Source organism: Prosopis cineraria, unplaced genomic scaffold (genome assembly GCF_029017545.1).
Source record: "Prosopis cineraria cultivar Desert tree isolate PC_DT_omini unplaced genomic scaffold, ASM2901754v1 PC6, whole genome shotgun sequence".
NCBI classification, from domain to species: domain Eukaryota; kingdom Viridiplantae; phylum Streptophyta; class Magnoliopsida; order Fabales; family Fabaceae; genus Prosopis; species Prosopis cineraria.
In genome coordinates, this window is record NW_026555337.1 from 8,387,566 (window position 1) to 8,410,609 (window position 23,044).

The following is a 23,044-nucleotide window of genomic DNA, read 5'->3' on the forward strand; positions in this document are numbered from 1 at the left end:
TTGGAAAATATGGTTTACATGTGGCACAGTGGCACTGGCACACATAAGTTCACGTGCCTCTGTTTTTGCTTTTTTAACTGACCAAATCAAAACCTGTAGGGAAATTTATAATGTTGTCTCTGTTGTCATCAAATCTCCATATGTGCGTGCGAGTTAAGTTTTCAATTTTTGAAAAGTGCGTGTGTGTGTTGTCATACACCACAAGTCTGCTAGCTTTGCCAAGCTAAGCCGCGTGATTTCATAGTCTCTGTCTGACTCTGTCGTCACACATATACATATTCATAATCTGCTACTTCTTTACTATATTTATATCATCATGTGTTTAAGTTTTCAGATTTTGCATTATTTCAAAATTATGTTCTTTTCAGAAGGAATTCAAATTTGTATTAGATCAAATAATACAGGCGCTTTAATTTGTAGCGATAATCCCATTTACAGTATGAAACATGATATATATATATATATGTATGTATGTATGTATATATATCATCTTGAAAAATACACCTCCGGACATTAATTCTCAAGTAGGAAGTAGGATACTCGATGATTAGATCACATGAAATGTTTTAATAAATCTCTATGAAGTATGAACAAACTATTAGTACTTATTTAATTTATTAATTTTGTTTACTTTTGATATGAATATTTTAAGGAGAGATCAGTCATATAGGGAAGGACTTTGAACATTTATGAAGCCGCGGGTATAATTGAAATAATATTTGATTCGGCCATTCATGGATATGTAATTAAATCCAGGTTAATTTATTAGAAACGCATGTAATGATTATGAAGCATATTTTAGTGGGAAAAACACATTCAAGCGGATCACTGAGAGAGGTAATTTACCAAAAAGGATTAATACATTATAAAATTACCTTGCAGGATGTCAAATTGAAAATATGTTCACATAAGAAATGACATTAATACCCTTTCTTAATTTTCAAAGATGTTAGCATATATAAACATATTTTCAATTTTATTCCTCTAGTCTTGCAGTGCATAATTCAAAATGCATTGGCCCTTGTTGGTTAAAAAAAAAAAACATGGCGCTCATCACTTAGATGAGCATTAAATTCCATTAAATTTTTAATTCAAGTTAATTAGTTTTATAATTTTTCTTGATTTTGATTAAAGATATTAGAAATAACTTATAAATAGGATTAAAAAAAAGGAAGGGCCAAGGACAGGAATTAAGGGAGAAATATATAAGCGAAAAATACTGACACAAATTCGTTTGGACACTAATATATACATGCGTGGATTTCTTTGGTTAATTTATCATGACAAGGCTTTATAATGTTTATAAGTAATAAAATTAATTACTTATTCATAATATTGCTAAAACCAAAGTGCATATCACCGGTATCATACTAATTGAGATGATAAGTAGGGTAGATGCCCAAATGACAAACATCTTGGCTTTTCAATGATTCTAGACATATCATACCTTGTTAGCTCAAGAAATTAAAAAAATTAAGTACAAGTAACAGCATTTAGGCGAATAGCATATACGCAGCGTTCAACCCAAGGCTAAAGTCCGTAAAGCATATGCAAATGCAATGCAGCGAATCATGCGAACCAACATTAAGATATTCGCTAAACAATGACCAGGTGCTTCCAAGTTTCATATATCGCTCTTACTTATATTGATGATGTTTTAAGCCCCGATGGTTAATTTTACAAAGTTGAACTTTCAAGGTTACACAACAAGGCTGATCGTCATTGTCTGATTTGATACCCCTTCCCTCACGAAAGAACAGATACATGTATGACACAATATCACGTATGATGACTGGTTAATTGCTGTCCAAAGTAGACAATAATCTTAACTTTCCATCAAATATAAAACAATGAGACATAGAGATTCATGCCTTCTGGGTGTGAACTCGAATTTCACTGTCAATGGAAAGACTTTATTGATAACTTCTGCAAGTAATCTTTGAACTTGAGGTCTGTTTTCATCAGAACCTCGTGTCTTGTTAAAAATAAACAGAGTTTCGTGCATATGGGACTGCATTGTGGACGGCAGAAGTCATTTTTTGGACTCTTTCTGATTCCGAAGTCACGAAATGTAATATAGTTTTATATGTAACATCATGTTTGGACAATCTAAGAATCGAAAATATATACAATGACAAATGAATAATAAAAAGGATAAAGCACCTGAAAAACATAATATTCGCAGAACTTCGGAAACATAAGATTCCCTCAGGATAGGCAAATTGGTAATATATGCTTAAAAGTGGTGACCAAGACAAAGAACGATATACCTTCTCCAGCGACAGCGTGACACTTCAAACCTATGAAGCAACGACAAGAAACAGACCATGTTATGAAAAGGCCAAGATTTCCATGAAGACCTTTGTTTATAAATATGTATGCAGAAGCATAGTCCTTCATCACCTTCAACTCAGAACCTTGAAACAGGCCTCTTTCGCCAAATACAAACTTCTTAATCACCAGACATGGCTGATTCTCTTCTCAAGTTGTCTTCCTTCATGGCCTTCCTCTGCATTGCCCTCTTGCTTTCCTCTCCCAGTGGTTAGTTACATTTGACCCATCATCAAACATTCACTTGAGTTTTTATACCATTTCGTTCCTCTTTTCATACCATTTCATTCCTCTTTTCATAGTTTTCAATGAATAACGATTCCAATATATAGTAACATCTTTATGTATATTTCTGCATGACTCGCCACTGATCGAATAACTTTTTATCAGATTAATGTTCTCCTTACAAAGCATGTCAAAATATTTACATACATGCATGCATTGTATTAGCTATAATATGTTGTTAAGTTGTGTTCCATTTGATGGTGTTGATGATGCAGAGAAAGTTGAAGCAGCACTTTGTGAAAGACTCAGTGGGAGATTTATTGGGAATTGTGTGGACGGTTTTGAATGTGTTGATATGTGCAACAGAGAGGGTGCTATTACGGGAAGGTGTCACCCCCGTGGCATTGGATTTTCTTGCTTCTGCTACTACAATTGTTAAAACTGAAAGTCTTAAGGGTTATCGATCACATCATTCTGCTAGATCTATCTCTAGTAGTTCCTTTCTCTGCACACACGCACACACTATGATATCAATAAGCAGTGCCATAGTTAAAGCACCAAGTGTATGCATGCTTTGTTTGTTAATTATAAGTCACATGTGATTTCATTATTCTGATCAGCTTTTGTTTTTTGTCCTCCACCAAATAAAAACTTGCACGTCCTTTATTATAAAGGTATATCAGCTTTTGGAAATAATTTTTATGTTGTCGTAAAATCTCCATGAGCCTCAATTATCAGCTCAATTAGTTACCTGTTACTTCTTTAATATTACTAGTTTCAATTTGTATATTGTGCACAATTCAAATTTAATTTGGTAACCTAGATTGTACAAAATACATCTGAATTGTCAACATATAGCAATTGCAAAAATTTTAATATTAAATTGGATCCTCCATATATAGACAATCCAAACCAAATTTTTAATATTAAAAATTTTTAATATTAAATCTAAACCAGATTAAAAATAAAAAAAATTATTAAAATTATTTTATAGCTTCTATGAATTTCTATTTTAATAAATATAAAATAAAATAATACTTTAAATTTGGACAATTCAGATCAAAATCTAGATAGTCCATAACTTATCACACAGATGACACCGAATTTAGGTTCAACGGACTGTATTGTTAGCAGCAGAAGTCATTCTTTGGACTCTGTTTCTGATTTCAAAGTCACAAAATATAATATAGTTTTATAAATTATAATATGTTTTTATAAATTATAATATGTATATGTAACATTATATTTAGAGAATCTAGGAATCAAATATATATATATATATATATATAATTTCAAATGTAGAATGAAAGGGATAAAGCACCTGAAAAACATAGTATTCGCACAACTTCGGGAACATGGGATTGCCACAGGATAGGCAAATTGGTAATATATGCTTAAAAGTGGTGACAAAGACAAAAATAGCATCAAAATATGCAGAACCCGACTACAATCAATTAAAATATGCATATGTGGACAACATGGACACTTTGAAAGGAAGCAGAACAGAGTTAAACCATCTCTTAAAAACACCATCAGATCACTCTTGTCCAGAGAGGACAGTATATGGACACATTGAATAGAGCGAGATCGTGACTTGCAACCTATCAAGCAACAACAAGAAACGGACCATGTTATGAAAAAGCGAAGATTTCCATGAAGACCTTTGTTTATAAATATGCATGGAGAAGCATAATAGTCCTTCTCCTTCATCACATTCAACCCAGAACCTCGAAACAAGGCTCTTTGGCCCAATAAAAACATCAAATTAATTACCAGACAAGCTGCTTCCCTTCTCAAGTTTTCTTGCTGCTTCTCCTACAATAAATAGTCCCAGTCAAAGCCTTTTCTCTCTCTGTATAAGGGTATAATGTTAATGAGTTGAAAAGCCTTCTCTCTCTTTCTTTTCCTTTCGTCCTGATCTTCTTCTTCAGACAGTACTTCTGAATGATAAAATGAAGGATTGTTTGGTGAACAACAAACTTTCACCCTCTAATTCAGATCTATAGAAGGCTTAAAATATTCAGAACCCCACCATCATCAATTAGACTGTGGACACTTTGAGAGGAACGAGAGCAATGTACAAGACCAGAAGGTCTGATAAACATAATCTGATCCACATTGTTGAGAGAGGACAACGTGGACGGACACATTCAACAAGGCAAGAACATGACGCTTGGAACTTATCAAGAAAGGGACCGTGTTATGAGCAGGACGACGAAGGTTCCGATGAAGAGCACTGTATATAAATACGTATGGAGATGTGTATAATCCTTCATCACCTTCAACTCAGATACTAATCTTAATTGATTAACAGACATGGCTCCCTCCCTTCTCAAGTTGTCCTCCTTCATCGTCGCTTTCCTTTGCATCGCCTCATCTTGCTTTCTCCTCCCAATGGTTGGTTTTACTGTTACCCATCACCATACACCCACTTCAGCTTTTACTTCAGCTATTACTTTTGACCGTCCCCTCTTTTCAAAGGTTTTAATAAATAACCTTTTACCCGTGTATATTAATTTTTATGTGTATTTTTTGTATAGCTCGCTGTTAAATATTCCATTTGGTCCTATATATACATTGTGCTTTCAACTAGCTCATGCATTGGCTGGTAAAAAAAAAAACTAGGTCATGCATGGCAAGAAAAGTCTAAGAAATAGCCCAAGATTCCATTTTAATTTACTAGCATTACTAGTTTAAAGAATGCAGATTTCATTAAATATAAAGGCAATAAATTCAACCAATCAAAGCATGACTTCAAGACAATTTATGAGAGTAATCATTAAATGTCTCCAGGTAAGAAAAGCAAACCTTTATACCCCCTCGTCTAAAGACATTATATAAATATCAATAAAGTTTAATAATAACATTTAATAAATTTATCTTTTAAAAATAAAAATATAAACTTTTAAAATACCCTTCTTTTTATATAACTTAAATTTACATTCATTTTAATTCTTTCTGTATTTGAAGAATAATATTGAAAAAACATTATCATTCAAACTTTATTTTTTTAAATTGTTTAGCATTTTGGAACAACAAAATTCATCCAACGTTATCTTATAATTTAAAACTTTGTTCTAGTTTTATTTATTGACTACACTTCTATGACTTTTGTGCTTATCTTTACCCTTTTATCCATATTAAATTCTAGGAATGTTATTAAATGTTAGAATATTTTATTTATAAAATATATATTTTAATAAGAATAAATTAAAGTTAAAAACTTATTGAATTTTTAAATATGATTAATAAAGTTTAAAGATTTTCTTGGTTTCGGTTAAACTTGTTAAAAGTTAGTTATAATTAAATAGGACTGAAAGGAGTATAACATATATATTACATAACTCCTTATTATAGAGCAAGAAATTAAAAAGCTTTAAAAGACACCTTATAACGAGGATAAGAGCGAGTAACATTTTATGTGAAAACCATATAATCGGATTGTAACATTAATATACATTATATATTCACAATCTGACCATTTGTTGGTGTTAAAATAGAGAACGTGGAAGCAGCAGTTTGTGAAAGATTTAGCAAAAGATTTAGGTGGGATTTGCAGTGACAGTGGAAGCTATAATAATGTGTGCCACGGCGAGGGTACAGTTGTCACCTTTAATTATTAAACCTATGTCTTTATTGGTTTAATCACCAGTCCGTGGCACGTTGATAAATTAATATTGTGTTTGATATTGTTGTTTCAATATAATTATAATGAATTTTTTAGAAATGTAACCAGGAATATATAAGTGTTTTAATTAAAATATAGTATGTTAAATTAAAATAAATACATCAAAATACACTTTTACTATGTATTGAAATTTACATCGAAAAACAATATTTAATAATGAGAGGAGAGTTAAAAAATGATAATTGGATTGGACTCAGTTTTTTTCCAAGTACGCCAAGTTTATAGCCCAAAAACAAATGAAAATGAGGGAAACCATTGATGAAATTAAGATGAAAGACAGGATAAGTAATTTGGTCTCCAGGCCAAATGATATGACAAGCATCTCTTAACTTTAATTGATCTTGCCTTTATATTTGTATATCTTTATAACTCGGAAAAATCATAATTACAAGCAATGGCATTGTTAAAAGAATACATTTCTTAACTTCCCAGATTTTGAGCTATATTTCTATCACAATTAAAGAAGCAATCATTTGTGTTGATTATTATTGATTGCCAAAATTGCACACAACGAACACTGATTTTATTTGTCTTGATTACTGTTACTCCTGGTTGTGTGACTTAACAGTTAACGCGGCACGTGAAACGGATTATTTCCTCTAACCTGTAATAATCTCATAATTTTTGTATCAAGTTTTCGCTTTGCCTTCATGAGTATATGTATAATCCAAAGAAAAACACCTGCAGTGTTCACTAGGCCTCCTATCAGTTAGAACTTTTCATTGATAGCCCTCTCCATTGCATTAACCTCATCTTAATGAAAACAACAATATAAGCACAAGTCCAAAGAAAAATCCCATGCCAAAGAATTAGCCTATTCTGTTACAAAGGAGAGTGCCTCTTGAGCTTATAGATTTCACTTTCTTTGTAAGGCAATAAGGCTCTTTGTGAACTCATAATAGAAAACTAAGGAATAATGAAACTTTTATTTCATCAAATTTACTTCAATTATTAATTAGTTGGTCTCTTAAATTTAATTTTATCAATTTAAGTTTACTTCAGCCATCAATTTAATCTTTAATATTTGTAGAGGAGATAACAATGTTAAAATCTGTAGATATGAATAAAACAATATTATCAACAACCACGTAAATTAATGGAAAATAAGTATAATTATTTAGGTAAAAAAATGATTCAATTTAAAAAAAACAAATTATAAAAACAAGACATAGTATGATGGAATGAATTGATAAAAATTAAATTAATTGGAAGGTTAACATATAAACTTTATACATTACATCAATTTAAATTTGTATTCTAAAACTTAAAAGACTAACGTGATAGTAATTTAAAAAAACGTGAGGGGCTAAATTGATGAAACTTGAATTTTTAAAAATCAAGTTAATAACTGGGAAAAACTAAAGAACTAAAAATTTTATTATCTCTATAATTAATAATGTTGCCGGCGGGACAGCAACCGCCCAAATCAAATGACAAAACAAAATAAAAATTCAAGACGGAAAACAGAAGAGAACACAAGACAACAAGACCAGCCCTCGGAAAATCCGCATGTGAAAGTCCACGAACCATCCACAGCACTTGAGTATATGTGTGCGTCTATATATATAATATAGCTCCTCCTTGAACTCCATGTTAAATCAGAGATAATTAGAGCTCTCAGCCAAAAATATGGCCAGTGGCATCAGGAAAAGGCCCACCTGGGCTGCTTTCTTCTGCATTGCCTCACTTCTTGTTTTCTCAGCCACTGGTCAGGACGTGATCTCTTGCTCTTCTTTCTTTCATTATTATTCATTTCTCAAGTTGGATTTGCTGAATGTGTGTGTGTGTGTGTGAATGCAGAAGTAGAAAGGGTGGAAGCAATAGCAGTGTGTGACGTGCCAAGCGGAACATTTAGAGGACCCTGTATCATCCCTTCTAAATGCGATGAACAGTGCAAGTTAAGTGAAAATGCTCTTGGGGGTCAATGTTTCGTCTTAGCTTGTTACTGCAAGTTCGATTGCAATAACCCACCATAGCTTTTAATCACAATCCATTCTTCTCTACTCTTTATTTCTGGAATCAAACTCCTGCATCCGTCTTGTCCTACTTCTATATATACATATATTAAGTAGTTTTCACTCGTGTATATGCTATAAATTATTTAAAATAATAATTATAGTGCTTCATCTGTAAAGAACTTGTTGTAAAGCACCATCCTTTCCTGATGAGTTATGTTTTGCTTTTATTAGATTGTACGTGTTTGTTATGTGAGAAACGACTGAAAAAAAGAGAGGTGCAGATGCGAACAAATTAAAAACTAATTCTAATGTCTTCGATGAAATAAAAATAGAGACAAATGCTTTATAATGATGATAAACATGGTATGATAAAATATGCATTGATGTAACGCGTCAAAATTAATAGCTTGAAGTTAACAAAAAAAAAAACATTATGATAGAAAAAATTAGGATGGAGAAATGAGATCATCCAGCTTTTATGCTTCTTTACATGAAAATATTTAAATATTGAACGAAAAAGTATATATTTCATGAGTTGACTAAAGCAGGGTATCGAAATATAATATTGTATATTGCCTGAAGGTTGAAGCCACCGCAATATTAAAGATAGTCCTTTACTTTTAACAAAAATTTTAACAAAGGTTTGTTCATCTAATGGCATCTAGACATCTTCAAAGGGGGGAGGTTATGGGCTCGTTTGCTTGTCAAAAAGAAATGGAAATGAATTAATTAGACAAATAAAAACAACAATAAATTTGAAAGAGAGATATGTTAACTATATTAACAAGAGAAAATAGTAATGTAATTCATGATCAAATTAGGAGTCATGACGAAAAAGAACCAAAAGGGAGTAATATCATGTCTCGAGCTCAAAACCTCATGAAACATCTAAAGAGAATGTGGCAAAAAGTTGCTTCTAATATTAAGTTTTATTATATTTATCATGAGGAGAATAATAATTTAATTTGTTTTTACCCTTTTTTTGATCTATTTTATTTCCGTCATTTACAATAATTAAACAAGTTCTATGGTTTTAAATATTGAAAAGATAAGTTATATCTCACTTGTGAAAAAAAGGTTAAATTTTGAATTACCAATTATGAGATGAAATTTAGAAAAATAAACATTGTTTGAGCCACCTCATGTCCTTGTGAATACTCCCACCAATCTAAGGGATAAAATTTTTTTAATTTTTTATAAATCACATTATTAAATTTTTATCACAAAGTTTTTCTATTATCTTTCATTAAATATTGGTAAAAAAATGTCAATAAGACATGTATATTTAATAGGAATATTTTTCAAACTAAGAAAATTAACGAGGAATAACGAAATAAACTACATTGAATTAAAAACGAAACACGATTATTAAAGTATATATATGGACTTGCTTTGATATTCTCTTTAAAACCTCTTCTTTTTTTATTGTTGTATGCATACCGAGTCGCAAGTAAGAAGAACGAGGCGTGTGAAAGCAGGAGCGAAACTAATCTAAAACATTGTAATTACTATATAACGACGATGTTGCCCGACGGCATCCACCCGAATCAAGTAATCAATCAAACCGTAATTAATTATATTCAACACCAAACAAGACAAGAAGACCTGCATTCCGAAAATCCGAATCCGCATGCTCAAGTCCACGAACCATCCATTGTACTTCGGTTGTGCGCGCGCGCGTAACATAGCTTCTTGACTCCAACCAAAGATATATAACTAGAGTTTATAGCCAAAAAAAAAATGAGCAGTTCCATTAGGAAGCTACCTACCTGACCTGTTTTGTCCTGCATGGCTACCATTCTCCTTTTCTCAGCCACTGGTTAGTTATCTCTCTTCTTTTTCATCATAATCTCACTACCTTGGGCATATTCTTTTTCTTTGATTTCCTTCATGATGAGATGCATATTATATTATATTGCAGGAGTAGAAAGGGTGGAAGCTTTGTGTGGGAAGCCTAGCGGACATTCAGAGGGCCGCGATTCAACACAGGCAAGTGTAGTGATCTGTACAGAGGAAGAGAGGATGCAGCTGGAGGATTCTGTTACATCTTTTCTTGCTACTGCCACAACGAAACCCATAATACATAGCTGATTCATGTTTGTGCGCGGGGCGCGTGTAAAAAATTCACCAGAATTATTCACTCTTCACTTTTTGGTTTCATCCTTTATTTCATGAATATACTGCTGCATCAATGTTTGTCACTTTTATGGATTCACATGGTCTCATTCTTATATATACAGCTAGAGGTTTCACATTATCTCTAACTGCATAAAAGATGTAATTAGGATTCTTGTAACTATGGCCTCTTGATGACTTTCTAATCCTAATTTGTGAATTTTAGGAAGTCGAGTTTTCATATATAGGCTAGAAAACAAAACTCGTCATAGCATTTTATCCCAAGAAATGGAGAGGGAAATTAGAATAAGAACAAACGTGTGTGTCGGGGTAGATAAACATACAGAGCAACAACATGCGATATGTATGGGAAGATACGTGATGACAACAATGTCTGTAAAAATACCTGCTTAATTAGCAGAGGATGATGATGTTAGAGAAACTTGCTCGCCAAGTCATGATACTGATGATGATTGGCTCAACCTTCTCTCTTTTCGTTGTTAAAAAGCCCGAATTCCCACTCCTCACTGTCAACAAGTAAACTTGTACAATGCACAAAAATACACAATCATCTACTAACGTTAAATGAGTCAGGTAGAAAGGACTTCATGATATTTAAATAAAAGTCTCAAATTTAAGTGGAGTCGGTTGTACGTCTTTTTACTCACAAGAAGATAACAATTGTAACAGCTTTACTAACAACAAATCTTATCCTATAAAGTAGAGTCAGTTACATAAATTGCATTACGCATTACCTAATTACCTGGACAGGTTCAGCCTCCGAGGTATTCTGCTTGGATTGCACTTGATATTAGAAAACTTCTAAGGGATAGGATATTGAAATCCCTTGTCACATTCAGTCAATTGCAGATACCTTATGTTCCAGTGTAATGTTTCGTCATCAATATACATACATGTGCGTGTATTCATGACTAACTTGGTTTATAATCCTTTGTAATAGGATCTACTGAAAATCAGGAAAAGAAAGCGTACAAGCAATGCAGTGGATCAAAATTAAAGTAGTAAAGGTAGAAAATCTAAAAACAAAGGAGGCTGTAGGTGCTGCTGCTCAAGTTTGAGTTGGAGGTGAAGGCACAGGTGGGACCTGTATAAATTTTACAAATAAAATTTTTATTATAGTTTGTAAATCAATGATTTATTAGTTTTTATAAAAATATTTTAAATATATATTATTTATTAATCTCATAAAATTTATTGATTAAAATTATAAATATAAATTTATTGAGAAAAATAATAAAGATATATATTCAAATTTTCTTTTTCACTGAGAAAGATAACACATCTAAACGAGAAGATGATTAATAGTAAAAATCTAATAAAATAAATTTGCTTGGTTGAATTCTATATTTATTTTATATATTTATAAGTTCTTTAATTGCTAATTTGCTTTAAAATGTGAAATAAATATATATTTGTATTATATAAATTTTAAATTATTGAAAAAAATATGATAAATTTTTGTAGATTAGTCCGCTAAAAAATAAGTTGGATTGAATTTTTCAACCTATTTTATCTGGTAGGCTAACCCAGCCCAACCTACAAAAATGCCAGCTCACACGGGCTAGCCCACTGATTAGCTCATCTAATGTCAAACAATTTAACTCAAATAAATTCTAAACAATTTAATCTGAACAAATTTCAAACAATTCTAAACATAACCGAACAAAATATGCAAGACAATCACCTTATCTCCTCCTTTTTTTAGGGCCAAAGTCTATGCCCAATGCCTAACTCACCTACCTAACCTCCCATAATTGAACAAGTCATGCATATAATAATTTTTAAACAATTATAAATTCCAAACATTAATATATGCTTCCAAATATAATAATTTCACACCAAACATAAGGTTATATCAAATTTTCTAGCAGTACATTTTCCAAACTATAATATCTATTTCTAAACATGTATTTTCCCAAACAACATTTATTTGAAACAAAATATAAACATAATTAATTACAAAATGTACACCACAACATAATAGTAGATGTTACCTTGGCTCTCAGCAATTAAACTTCCCTATGCAAGTGCCTCTTCACCACAATGATTACCAATATTGCAATCTACATACATGATAATGTCAAACATAATTAATACTTGTGATTAAACACTAAATCTAAGGTTAGGTTAATTAATTTCATTAACCCAACACCCTTCCATATACTTTAAATCTTAAAACTTAATTATCTCCATCGTTAATTTACTTCTAATAAACTCATTTAATTTTTAATTATCATAATTAATCTCTTAATAACCTTAATTTTCACACTTAATAAATCTGAAAAATCTAGGTCTTGACTCAAGCCTCAAATCATCATCCCAATACCTTATGAATATTTTTTTTATATTCAAATAAATTTCTAATCATCACCTTAAAATTTCAGATCTATGAAAAACTTAACCACATAAGTATAAAGTTTAATTCATAAGCCTCAATTTACAAATTTTCTACACTGAACGCTCTATCCAAAATATTCATTTTGTGAATTTCAATCTTAACCAGCAAATTAAACTAAATAATCCTCAATATAACTCCAATAAATATAATCAATCCATTAAATTCAAAATAAACCACCACCATATTACAAACAATTATTTTCACATTAAAGCCTAAGTTTGATTCCTCAAATCAACTATTTGGAAAAATATAAATCATACAAACTCTTATTATAAGATCATTAGTCTATTGACAACTAAATAGCTAATGAAAATACCAAAAATTTGAAATCTAACAAATCCTAAAATTCTTTCTGTCAAAAATTCTGAAAATAAATAAAAGGGGATAGTTAAAAAAATGTTGAGGATACTTACACGGTTATAGAATGCTTAAAATTACTATTAGAGTATTCTATTGTAAAGCCTCCATCAAGAAATGGCTCCCTCTTAATCAGTCTTTCCCACCTGCCACTGTTTGCGCCGTGCACAGATGAAGAAGAAAAAGAGATCGTGTGATGTGTTGGAGGAATAGAAGGGCCGAAAGAGTAGGGTATCATGACAATTAGTTAGTGGGCCAAAGGCCCACGTGTATGCACACCTCTTCCGTTTTTGTTTTCACTTCTGTCTTTATTTTTTTTCCAACAATCTTTAAGAAATATATTTTTAGATTATATAAAAAATATATATATATATTCTTTTCTGAGATTCTCTTAATATATCTAAAGCTAAACTTTACTACTATACTATACTTAAACATAATTCCTTTATATATATATATATATATATTTTATATGATTATAGTTTTTTAAATGGAGAAATAAATTACTCCCTCCATTAAAAACTATAAGGTATTTTTAATCAAATCTTACATTTTAATAAAGTAGTTATCTACTTTTAAATTAAACCTATATTTTTATATTTATCCCTATTAAACACCTTATAATAAATATAAAGTCATTCATCAATAAAGATACTTTTAGAAAAAAAATCATTATACCTCAAAAGATTAAAAATGTTTTATATTTTTTAAAATTCAACTCTTAAAAAAATATCTTATATTTTTTAATAGAGGACTTACATATTTTTATTTAATCCTCACTTAAACTATATAACCCCTCTTGAATAAAATTCTTTTTACTCAAATAATTACCTAATAAAATATACTAAATTCAAACAATGCTAATAAATTTATATTGCTTTTAATTAATTTATTTTCTTCCTTTTTCATAAAATTAATTTGATGCTTTAAAAATATAATTAAACTCAATTTATCTTGATCAAAATTTTCCCTAATTTCATATCCCATTTAATTGAAATCATAAACCTATGTGCCTCTGTATCTCAAAAAAAATATTAAGTTATCTCAAGTTTCAATTTACTTAATTCATATTTTAAAATTTCTTAAATTTTAGAAATAAAAATTGAGATGTTACAAAATGCCCCATATTAAACATAAATATTATCTAAAAATTATTTAAGGTACCAACAAAAAATTATGCACATATCTTTTACTTTTAACTCAAATATATTTTAATTTTTAAGTTATGTAAAATTATTTATCTAATTTTTTGATAAAGCTTATTCCTTATATTTATTAAAAAATATGTAATTAATTTTTTAAAAAATAAATAAATATGTTGGTTAAAATAATATTTCAAACATGTATATGCTTAAAAAACTTAATAAAATAGGGATTTAGTAAAATAAAATATAAATTATTCAATATAAGTTACTTTTATTTTTCTTTAATTTTTTAATTTTTATAAAATTAAAATTATTTAATTGAATATGATCAGAATTAATTATTTAGAGTTTTTAATTTGGGAGAGAGGGTAGATAATTTCATCGTAAGGAAAAATTAGTTGTTATAATTTTTTAATATAATTACAAATAAAAAATTAAATAGTTTAAGATAATATTTTTAACGGTATTAAGAATTAGATTAAAATGTATGCTTTGAAATTATACAAAAAGTGTGTATACTTTTAATAAAAATAAAAGAGAAGTTGCTATATTTTACTTTAAAATTTATCTTAAAAGGATCGACGGAGGAAATATTATCTTTAATAAAATCTTAATAAATATCTTTAACAATAAATTAAAAAATTGCCTATGCTCCTCCGACTATAGGTAGATATAGCCCAAAGAAAAAACGATGCCGGGACGCATTGGATAAGTTTCTGCGTGTGATAATCGTGTCTAATAAATTAATGACCTTATATATTAAACCGCGTCATTATAGGTAATTCATTCAACCTACATCAATATGATGCCTCGATTACTAGTCTCCCTTTGATGTTGACATTAAAATAAGATGTTCAGGCAACAAAACAAAACAGCTGATTGATTTAGATATTGGAATTCGTCATAAAGATAATATGTGTGTGTGTTGTCATTATCAAATAAATATGTAAAAAAATTGGAATTCAAATTATTCAAATTGAATCTTGGTATTAATAGTCTGGATTTTTTTTTAAATAAGCAGCCGGACTATGACTAGAGGATATATATGTTTAATGAATTATTGAATGTAAGTATAAATTTAGATAATGTCACAATAAGAATCAATCAATCAGTTATAAATACGAAGGACATTGAACATTTTGGTCTTTGAGTTTTTTTTTTTTTTAATAAAAAGCCACGAAAAAACTGTGCTAAGTGACGAGATGTGTTATGTCAACGTACAAAAAATTATTGCAACTAAGAGACGGAGTATTGGTCGTTGTGTTTGGCTCAGTTAAATTTTTATCAATTTTATCATTATGTTTAATCTTTATCAATCAAGACCTTCAGTTCCATACTTATATGCAACTGATCCTTATGGTATTATTTCTCATTTAGATAATATGTACTATTTGTCTATGGTGATGAAACTTTAAGAAATTTGTTGACGAATATTAAACTTCAGAGACGACAATTTGAGGGACAGTTATTTGACTTCTATATTTCACTGTCCCTAAATAAAAATTACAAATTAAATTTAACACATTATAATAAAAAGGATAAGATTTTGATACTTAATTTTATATACTTATTATACTTCTATCTAATTAAATCAGAACATCTGAATTTTAATGCATTAATAAATAATAATAGGGAAAATGATAATTATGGACCTTCATAAGGTATTGATAACAATTGACGAGCTCAAATTATTAAAATATCATGGAAGGACCATGATCTTTATTTATAATTAAAAAATAAATAGTTATTAAAATAATTAATGGAATGTGATTCATGAATTTAAGTAAAGATAGTATGTTATTTATGAATCAATTGAAAGTCAATTGGAAATAGATGGATAATCTTATGAATTTATACATCATCACTGGTCACTAATGAATTTTTGAAAATCTAGCCATGAATAAATAGATATTCTTGTGAAGTTATGTATCGCCACATATAATTTAAGGACCGTCGGTTGTGAATATAAAGAATTTCACTCATATAAATATATGGAACATCAGTGTAAATATATATGAATAATTTTAATTGTAAAGCAATGATTCAAGGATACTCATATAATGTTTTTGAATATCTATTCATAGCGAACTTTTTATAAAGTTATAAGTGACAATGTATATGTTTATGAAACTAATTATCTATTCACAAACTCTCCATAGATTCACACAAGTGATTTTTCTTCAATTCACAACTAACTTTTTTTAAATTTTCAAGTGACCTTCTATATTAGTTATTTTAATAATTAGATGTATTTTGATTACAATTAAAGATCATTGTCCTTCCTTGTCGTTATAAGGTCCATATAATTGTCATATCTCTTAATAATATGATTAACAAGAGTTTGTTATAGAAAAATTAATCATTTAATTCTTATAATTTTGATTAAGTTATAATTCAATTCTTAAATTTTAATTCAATATAATACACTTATATATATATATATATATATATTTATTTATTTTGGCCAATGACCTCATAGTCTTTGTGGCAACAGCACCTTCTTAAAAGTGTGAGGTCCAAGGTTCGTACCCTGCTTTGGCATCTGGGCGTATGAGTTATATTTAATTGATTAGTTTTCCAAAAATTAAATTAAATTTTTATACTACTAGTAGTATTAGATAAGGAAAAATGGACGAGCTCGACCTTTTAGGGCCCAAGTCCTGAAGCTCATTTTTTTAAATTTTCACCAAATCTTGAAACTTGGCTCTTATTGAAAGGGTTTAGGGTTAGGCCCAGAAGCCCTATTTCAAAAAATAAAAAAATTAATATTATAATTTAATGTTGTTTTTTTAGAAAATAATTTAATTTAATATCATAATATTTTATATTATAATTTAACTCTAAAATTTATAAAAACTAAATCAAGGTGACATCATTTAGAAAATAAATAAAAAATTTAAAAGTCTAAATACATGTTAGTTAATGCCAGTAAAATTCACAACAAAGTTTTAAAAACAAAATATATGAGGCATATCAATATAATCCTCACATAATAAGATGAGGGATTAGAATTTTCAAATCAAATTAAAATCTTAAAAGCAAGTATCAAATTAAAATCTCAAACATCCATAACCTAAAAATAAGATCCATGCTTGAAGATGAATTAATTGAGAGTAAAAGAGCCAAGAGACTAAAGCAATAGAATGCTAAGAGAGAGATGCCAAGTCAAAAGATGAGAGGGAGAGGTTAGTCGAGAAACAAAAGGAGCCAAAAGGCTAGTAGAGAGGTGAGACAACTTGAAGAAAGAAGAGGGTGAGAGCAAGAGGTTGAATTGAAAGACAAAGAGAGTTAGAGAATTTAAAATGATTGAATACTTAAATTTTTTTTTTCATTTGTCACATGGTGTGTTCTAAGGTAAAAGAGAAAAAAATAGAACACTGCTTGCAAGTATTCAAACTCAAGCCTTTTTTTTCAAGACCTATCAAAGCTGAGCTCAAAAACTCAATTACCTTAAAAGTTTTTTTATTTTTCAAATTTAAATCTTTATTTAAATAGGAATTTTGGACCTGTGCCTTGTTTCTTATTCTAAGTAGCATATGAACCCACAAACTTACGGGTTACGTGGTAAACCTTAGCTAGCGAGTCCAAAATCAAACTAAATATACATATTATATCCAAAAGTCCAAAAATGCAGAGTGCAGACGCGAGACGCCACCGGATCGTACCGCCCATTCACAAAGTCGAAAGGACAAACGCTGGGAATCAAAATCATCAGATGACAGAGAGTTTATAAAGTCACCTAGAACGTAACGAATTTTAAAACCAACAAATGGAAAACACGTCACCATGAAGACCGTACGTACTATATATATTGTACAATCCTTCATCACCTTCCAACTCACACTTGAAATTAAACCCAGCCAGCACCTTCATTGAGTCTGAAGATGGCTACCTCTCTCTTCAAGTTCGCTGTCTTCCTCTTCATTGCCCTCGTCCTTTTCTCTCCCAACGGTTAGTTTTCCTACCCATTACCTCTTTTGGATATTTTCATTATCTTTTACAGTTAATGAAGGTTAACAATGCAATTACATCAGTACTGTGCATGCTTTCATTATTATTAGTCAAAAGTTAATATGGTTAACCTCTATATATTAGTACTATATTAATCTCAACAATTCCAACCTGTGCGTTTGTGTGTATATATATTTTTCGATGCATTGGGGAAAAGAAACAAACAGACTGGCTGGTCATACTGCAAGCGTGTGTATATTTCTATATGCATTGAAAATATCCAAGAGACGTAAAACCGAATCGATCATTAAACCGATGATGGCACTGAGTCACGGGTTAGTGGTTTAATCAGGATTGAACCGAGAGTTGAACCGGTGGCAAATTGGTCATGATTAAAATAATATAATTTAAATAAAAAGACATTAATTATAAAAACATTCAACCAAATTCAACCATTCAAAAGTCTAACAATAATAAAATACTATATTTTTGGACTTAGCATACTCTGCTTTTAATTTTTTATTTTTTGACTTCAATTTTACTTTTTTTTGTTATCTTATTTCTGAACTCAGAACTCTGAAAAATTAAAAATGAAAAAAATTAAAAACGACGTCGTTTTAGGATAAAAGTCTGAAAAAATAATAACACGATTAACCCAATCAACCCACCGGGTTATTCAAGTTATACCAGGTTGCACAAGTTCACTCTCTCACCGGGTTGAGAGTAAACCCAGACCGGAACAGGGACCGAGTCACCGGTTTCCTGGTTGACCCGGCCGGTCCGGTCTAATTTTCAATACCATGAAAATATCTCACAAGTTCCATTCTAGGTGTTTAAAAATGTAGTTATGACTATACATGCGCATGCTGTGTCGGTATGTATGTGTTAATGGATGTGTATGCATGGTGTCTTACATGTTATGCAGAGAATAATATTGCTGAAGCAAAACTTTGCCAAAAACTTAGCAAAACATTTTCTGGGATTTGTATCCGCAAGAAACCATGCAAGTCTGCATGCGCAAAAGAAGGTGCTGTTGACGGAAGTTGTCACACTCATGGTATTGGACGTGCATGCTTTTGCTACTTCCGGTGTTGAGAGACGCTATCACGTGCCTTCCTCGTGCTGATATCAACCAGACAACCACCTCCTCATACTAAGTTATGAATATATATTATATAAATAAATAGTGCTTCATTCGGTTAAAGCACTGTTCGTGCGCGCGCGCGTCAAAGTTCATGTCTCGCTGTTTGGCTGGCTCGTAATAATTCATCTATTGTGTTTTTTCTTTTATGTTCTTTTTCTTGGTTTCTTTATGTGTTTTGTGATGGATATTATTGTATCTGTTTCGTGTTATATAATGAATTGAAGGGTACGGTTGTGTTATAAAAAGAGCACTCCGCGTCTGCTGGTATATATTTTGAGTGGTGTCATTTAGTTTGACGTATGCCTGATTTTTATTTCTTTTCTTTTTTTTGTCTTGTATAAATTCAACGCTTCCATGTCTTATCTAACTCGAACCTTGAATAACGAGTAATTAGCTATATAAAAAAAGGTAGCATGTCTTAATTATAGGCAAAGATAAGAAAAAATTTAAAAATAAAATAATTAGAAATTGCAGAGAATAGGAGAAAATAACAAAATATGACACATAAAATTGAACAGGAAAATTTTTTTTATGTGTGAGACAAAAAATTCACCGGAAATGAGTGAAAATTTTCACTATAGAAAATTGGGTAAACAATAATTATCTTATATATCTATGAGAATGAAAAGACTATATATATATACAAAGCTTCTTAAAAACTAAAAAAAATAATTTGGGTAATAAATAATATCCTTTGAAATCTCAATTATAAATATTGTTTTGCTCAAAAAATCTCAATTATAAATATGATAGGGATCTGATTGATTTTACACCAAGATAATAGGTAGAAGAAATTTGAGTCATAATCTCAATAATATATAATGTTAGATTCAAATATATACACATTAAAAATTTATCTCAAAAGAGAAAAACAATGGGAAGGAGAGGAAAAAATAAAAGATAAATAGATCAGACTAAAGAAAAATCTAATTAAGGACAACACTAAAGTGTACCAAGGAAAAAATTGAAAGCGAGGAAAATCGACGGTGATTGGTGACATTACGTACGATTAAAGACAAGATGATGATGCCATGGAACCTTGTAGCTTGATGGTTAGTGTGTAGCACGCTCAACCTTCAGATTGCAAGTTCGAATGGCAGACCCAAAAAAAAAAAAAAGGACAAGATGATGATAAGCGACTTGGTCTTAAAATAAGAAGTATCATATCTTTAGTTGAGATCATCAGCAAGTAATGACCTTAATAACTAAGGGAAAAAAATAATTATTGGCAACTACATTTCAAAGTTCACTGGTAGAAGATATTATAATTTGTATTTTCTTATTCCCAAAAGAAAGAGAAAGAAAGTATAAGAAAAACATAGTGGAGTCTGAGTCTGGGAAACGTAGCGTTTCAACTCAGGAAATCTGTAAATAGGCCAAATTATGACACTGTTATACATGTACGTTGAATGCTTACTGTCTAAAGTCACACTGATCCGAATGCCATTCATGCGTGTGTGCGTGTGTCTTTTGTGTGCAGTGCGTGCGCGCGCAAGAAATGGAGACAGAATAATTAGGTAATTAATTTGGTCCCCAATTAAATGACGAATATCTTTAGTTTATGTCAGAATATCATCATTATTCCACCTTGTTGAGTGATGAGCGAGCAAAAGATAAAAAAAAAAAAAAAATAGTGGAAGGCACCTTAAAGTTGACTTGTGGATAATGTTTGTATTTTATTATTTTCAGCATGAAGAGAAAGAAAGAGTAAGCAAGACATAGTGGATAGATGAGCTCTCATCCATCCATAAATGGGTCCCAAGCAGGGACAAAGTCAGGATTTAAAAATAATATACTATAAAATTTTTATAAATTTTAGAGGGATTGAAAGTATGTAATACTTATATAATATAAAAAAATTTTAAAAAATTAGGAGGCCACGTCTCTTGCTGATCTCCCTTCCCTTTGCCATTGGTCTGAAGATTCCTTGTTAGTTATTAGCCATAGCTGTATTTGTTGTTGTTGTAATCTAACTTTGAAATCTTAATTCACTGATCATGATGGTCACATTTTGGCACACGAGACCATGGTGGATGATTTTTGGAGACTTCGGAGAAGAGAACTTCACTCAGATTATCCTTCGTGCACTGTTAAGTTTCAATAGTACGCAAGACAACCCTTTGATCTCCTCTCTACTCGAATCAAATATATCTTGCCAAATTTTAAAATAAAAAAAGAGCAAGTAAAGCTCCGAAAGAACATAATATTCGTACGGCTTCGGTCGGCAATGTAAGATTCCAACATGGTAGGTACCATATAATTAGGAGTAAAAATAAGAAAAAAGAAGCATTAAAATATTCAGAAACCCCACTATTATCTATCATCGATTAAAATATGCATACATGGAGAATATATATAGATACGGTACTTTGAAAGGAGAGCCAGAGCAATACAAAACCATCTCTCAAAAATATCATCGGATCAAGCTTGTCCAGAGAGAGGACAGAATACGGTCACATTCCATAGAGCGATAGCGTGACACTTGCAACCTCTTAAGCAACGACAAGAAACGGACCATGTTATGTAAAGGCGAAGATTTCCATGAAGACCTTTGTATATTAATATGTATGTAGAAGCACAGTTCTTTATCAGCTACAACCCAGAACCTCGAAACAAGTCCTGACATGCATGGCTGCTTCTCTTCTCAAGTTGTCTTCCTTCATTGCCTTCCTCTGCATTGCCCTCCTCGTCTCCTCTCCCAACGGTTAGCTTTAATTTACCCATCGCCAATCATCCACTTGAGTTTTTTGTGTATATTTTTGCACAACTTGCTTTAAAATATTGGAATATTAACATAAAGATATCCTTACAAAGTACGTTCATATATATTTACATGCATTGTATTAGAGTTTACGATTAAGTGCCACATTGATAGTGATTAGAGGATATATAAATCAAAGAGACAAGTAGCTTAAACTATATCCTGGTCATGATTAGAGTATAAATCAAATGGTGTACATAACCTTAAGGCCTGGATTACAATTGACGCAGAACTCTGATAAGTGGTGCTGCATTATTTGTTGGCTTACATTGATGTAGAGAATGTGGAGGCAGTACTTTGTGGGAGACTTAGCGGGAGATTTATAGGGAATTGCATCGACAGTGTTCAGTGCAATGATACACGCCGCACGGAGGGTGCTGTTGCTGGAAATTGTCTGGCCCATGGTTTGGGATTTGCATGCTTCTGCTACTACAATTGTAAAAAGTGATAGTTTCACAGCTAATTACCTACTTGACGATGATCTCTGCGACTTCCTGTAATTTCTTGTTTGCTACTTATATGATGTCAATAAATAGTGCCGCCGTTTAAGCACCACGCGTCTGCTTGCTTTGTTAAGATAATTAAGCCACGTGATTTCTTTCACGTGTCTCAGTTTTTGTTTTTAATTTACCCCATCAAATAAAAACTTTTGTCTTTAATTATTATAGAAGTACCAGCAGTGTGGGAAATTTACATCTCATTAAATCTTCGTATACCTAATTCACTACTTTAATCTTTCTATATTGATGTATATCCATTCACCAAAATATATAATCCCTCCATTTTTAAATATAAGCAAAAGTTCCATGTGGTTTCTTGCTTTTTTTATAAGCAAAACAATAATTTTTAAAAAGTATTCATGACATCTTTGCTTAATTGTCCTTCATTAAATGACAGCATCATTAAATTAGAGAAAAATAAGGGATTAACACAAACGCATTTTAATATAA

The 23,044-nt window shown here is 30.7% G+C and overlaps 2 protein-coding genes and 1 long non-coding RNA gene across 3 annotated transcripts; 2 read left to right on the forward strand and 1 right to left on the reverse strand.

Annotated features, from left to right (window-relative positions):
• Positions 1 to 9,624: 9,624 nt before the first annotated feature.
• Positions 9,625 to 12,401, reverse strand: LOC129314604 (uncharacterized). Its single transcript, XR_008594183.1, has 3 exons — positions 12,333 to 12,401; positions 11,081 to 11,422; positions 9,625 to 10,859 (listed from the first exon to the last, which is right to left on the reverse strand). It is a non-coding gene; the product is annotated as an uncharacterized LOC129314604 (long non-coding RNA).
• Positions 12,402 to 18,032: 5,631 nt separating this feature from the next.
• LOC129312342 (defensin NsD7-like) lies at positions 18,033 to 19,600 on the forward strand. Its single transcript, XM_054954899.1, has 2 exons — positions 18,033 to 18,189; positions 19,115 to 19,600. Exons 1-2 carry the CDS (start codon positions 18,123 to 18,125, stop codon positions 19,282 to 19,284), a joined length of 237 nt encoding a protein of 78 aa, XP_054810874.1. The 5' UTR covers positions 18,033 to 18,122; the 3' UTR covers positions 19,285 to 19,600.
• A 2,349-nt stretch (positions 19,601 to 21,949) lies between these two features.
• LOC129313067 (defensin-1-like) lies at positions 21,950 to 22,604 on the forward strand. Its single transcript, XM_054955904.1, has 2 exons — positions 21,950 to 22,037; positions 22,373 to 22,604. Exons 1-2 carry the CDS (start codon positions 21,962 to 21,964, stop codon positions 22,540 to 22,542), a joined length of 246 nt encoding a protein of 81 aa, XP_054811879.1. The 5' UTR covers positions 21,950 to 21,961; the 3' UTR covers positions 22,543 to 22,604.
• The last annotated feature ends 440 nt before the right edge of the window (positions 22,605 to 23,044 follow it).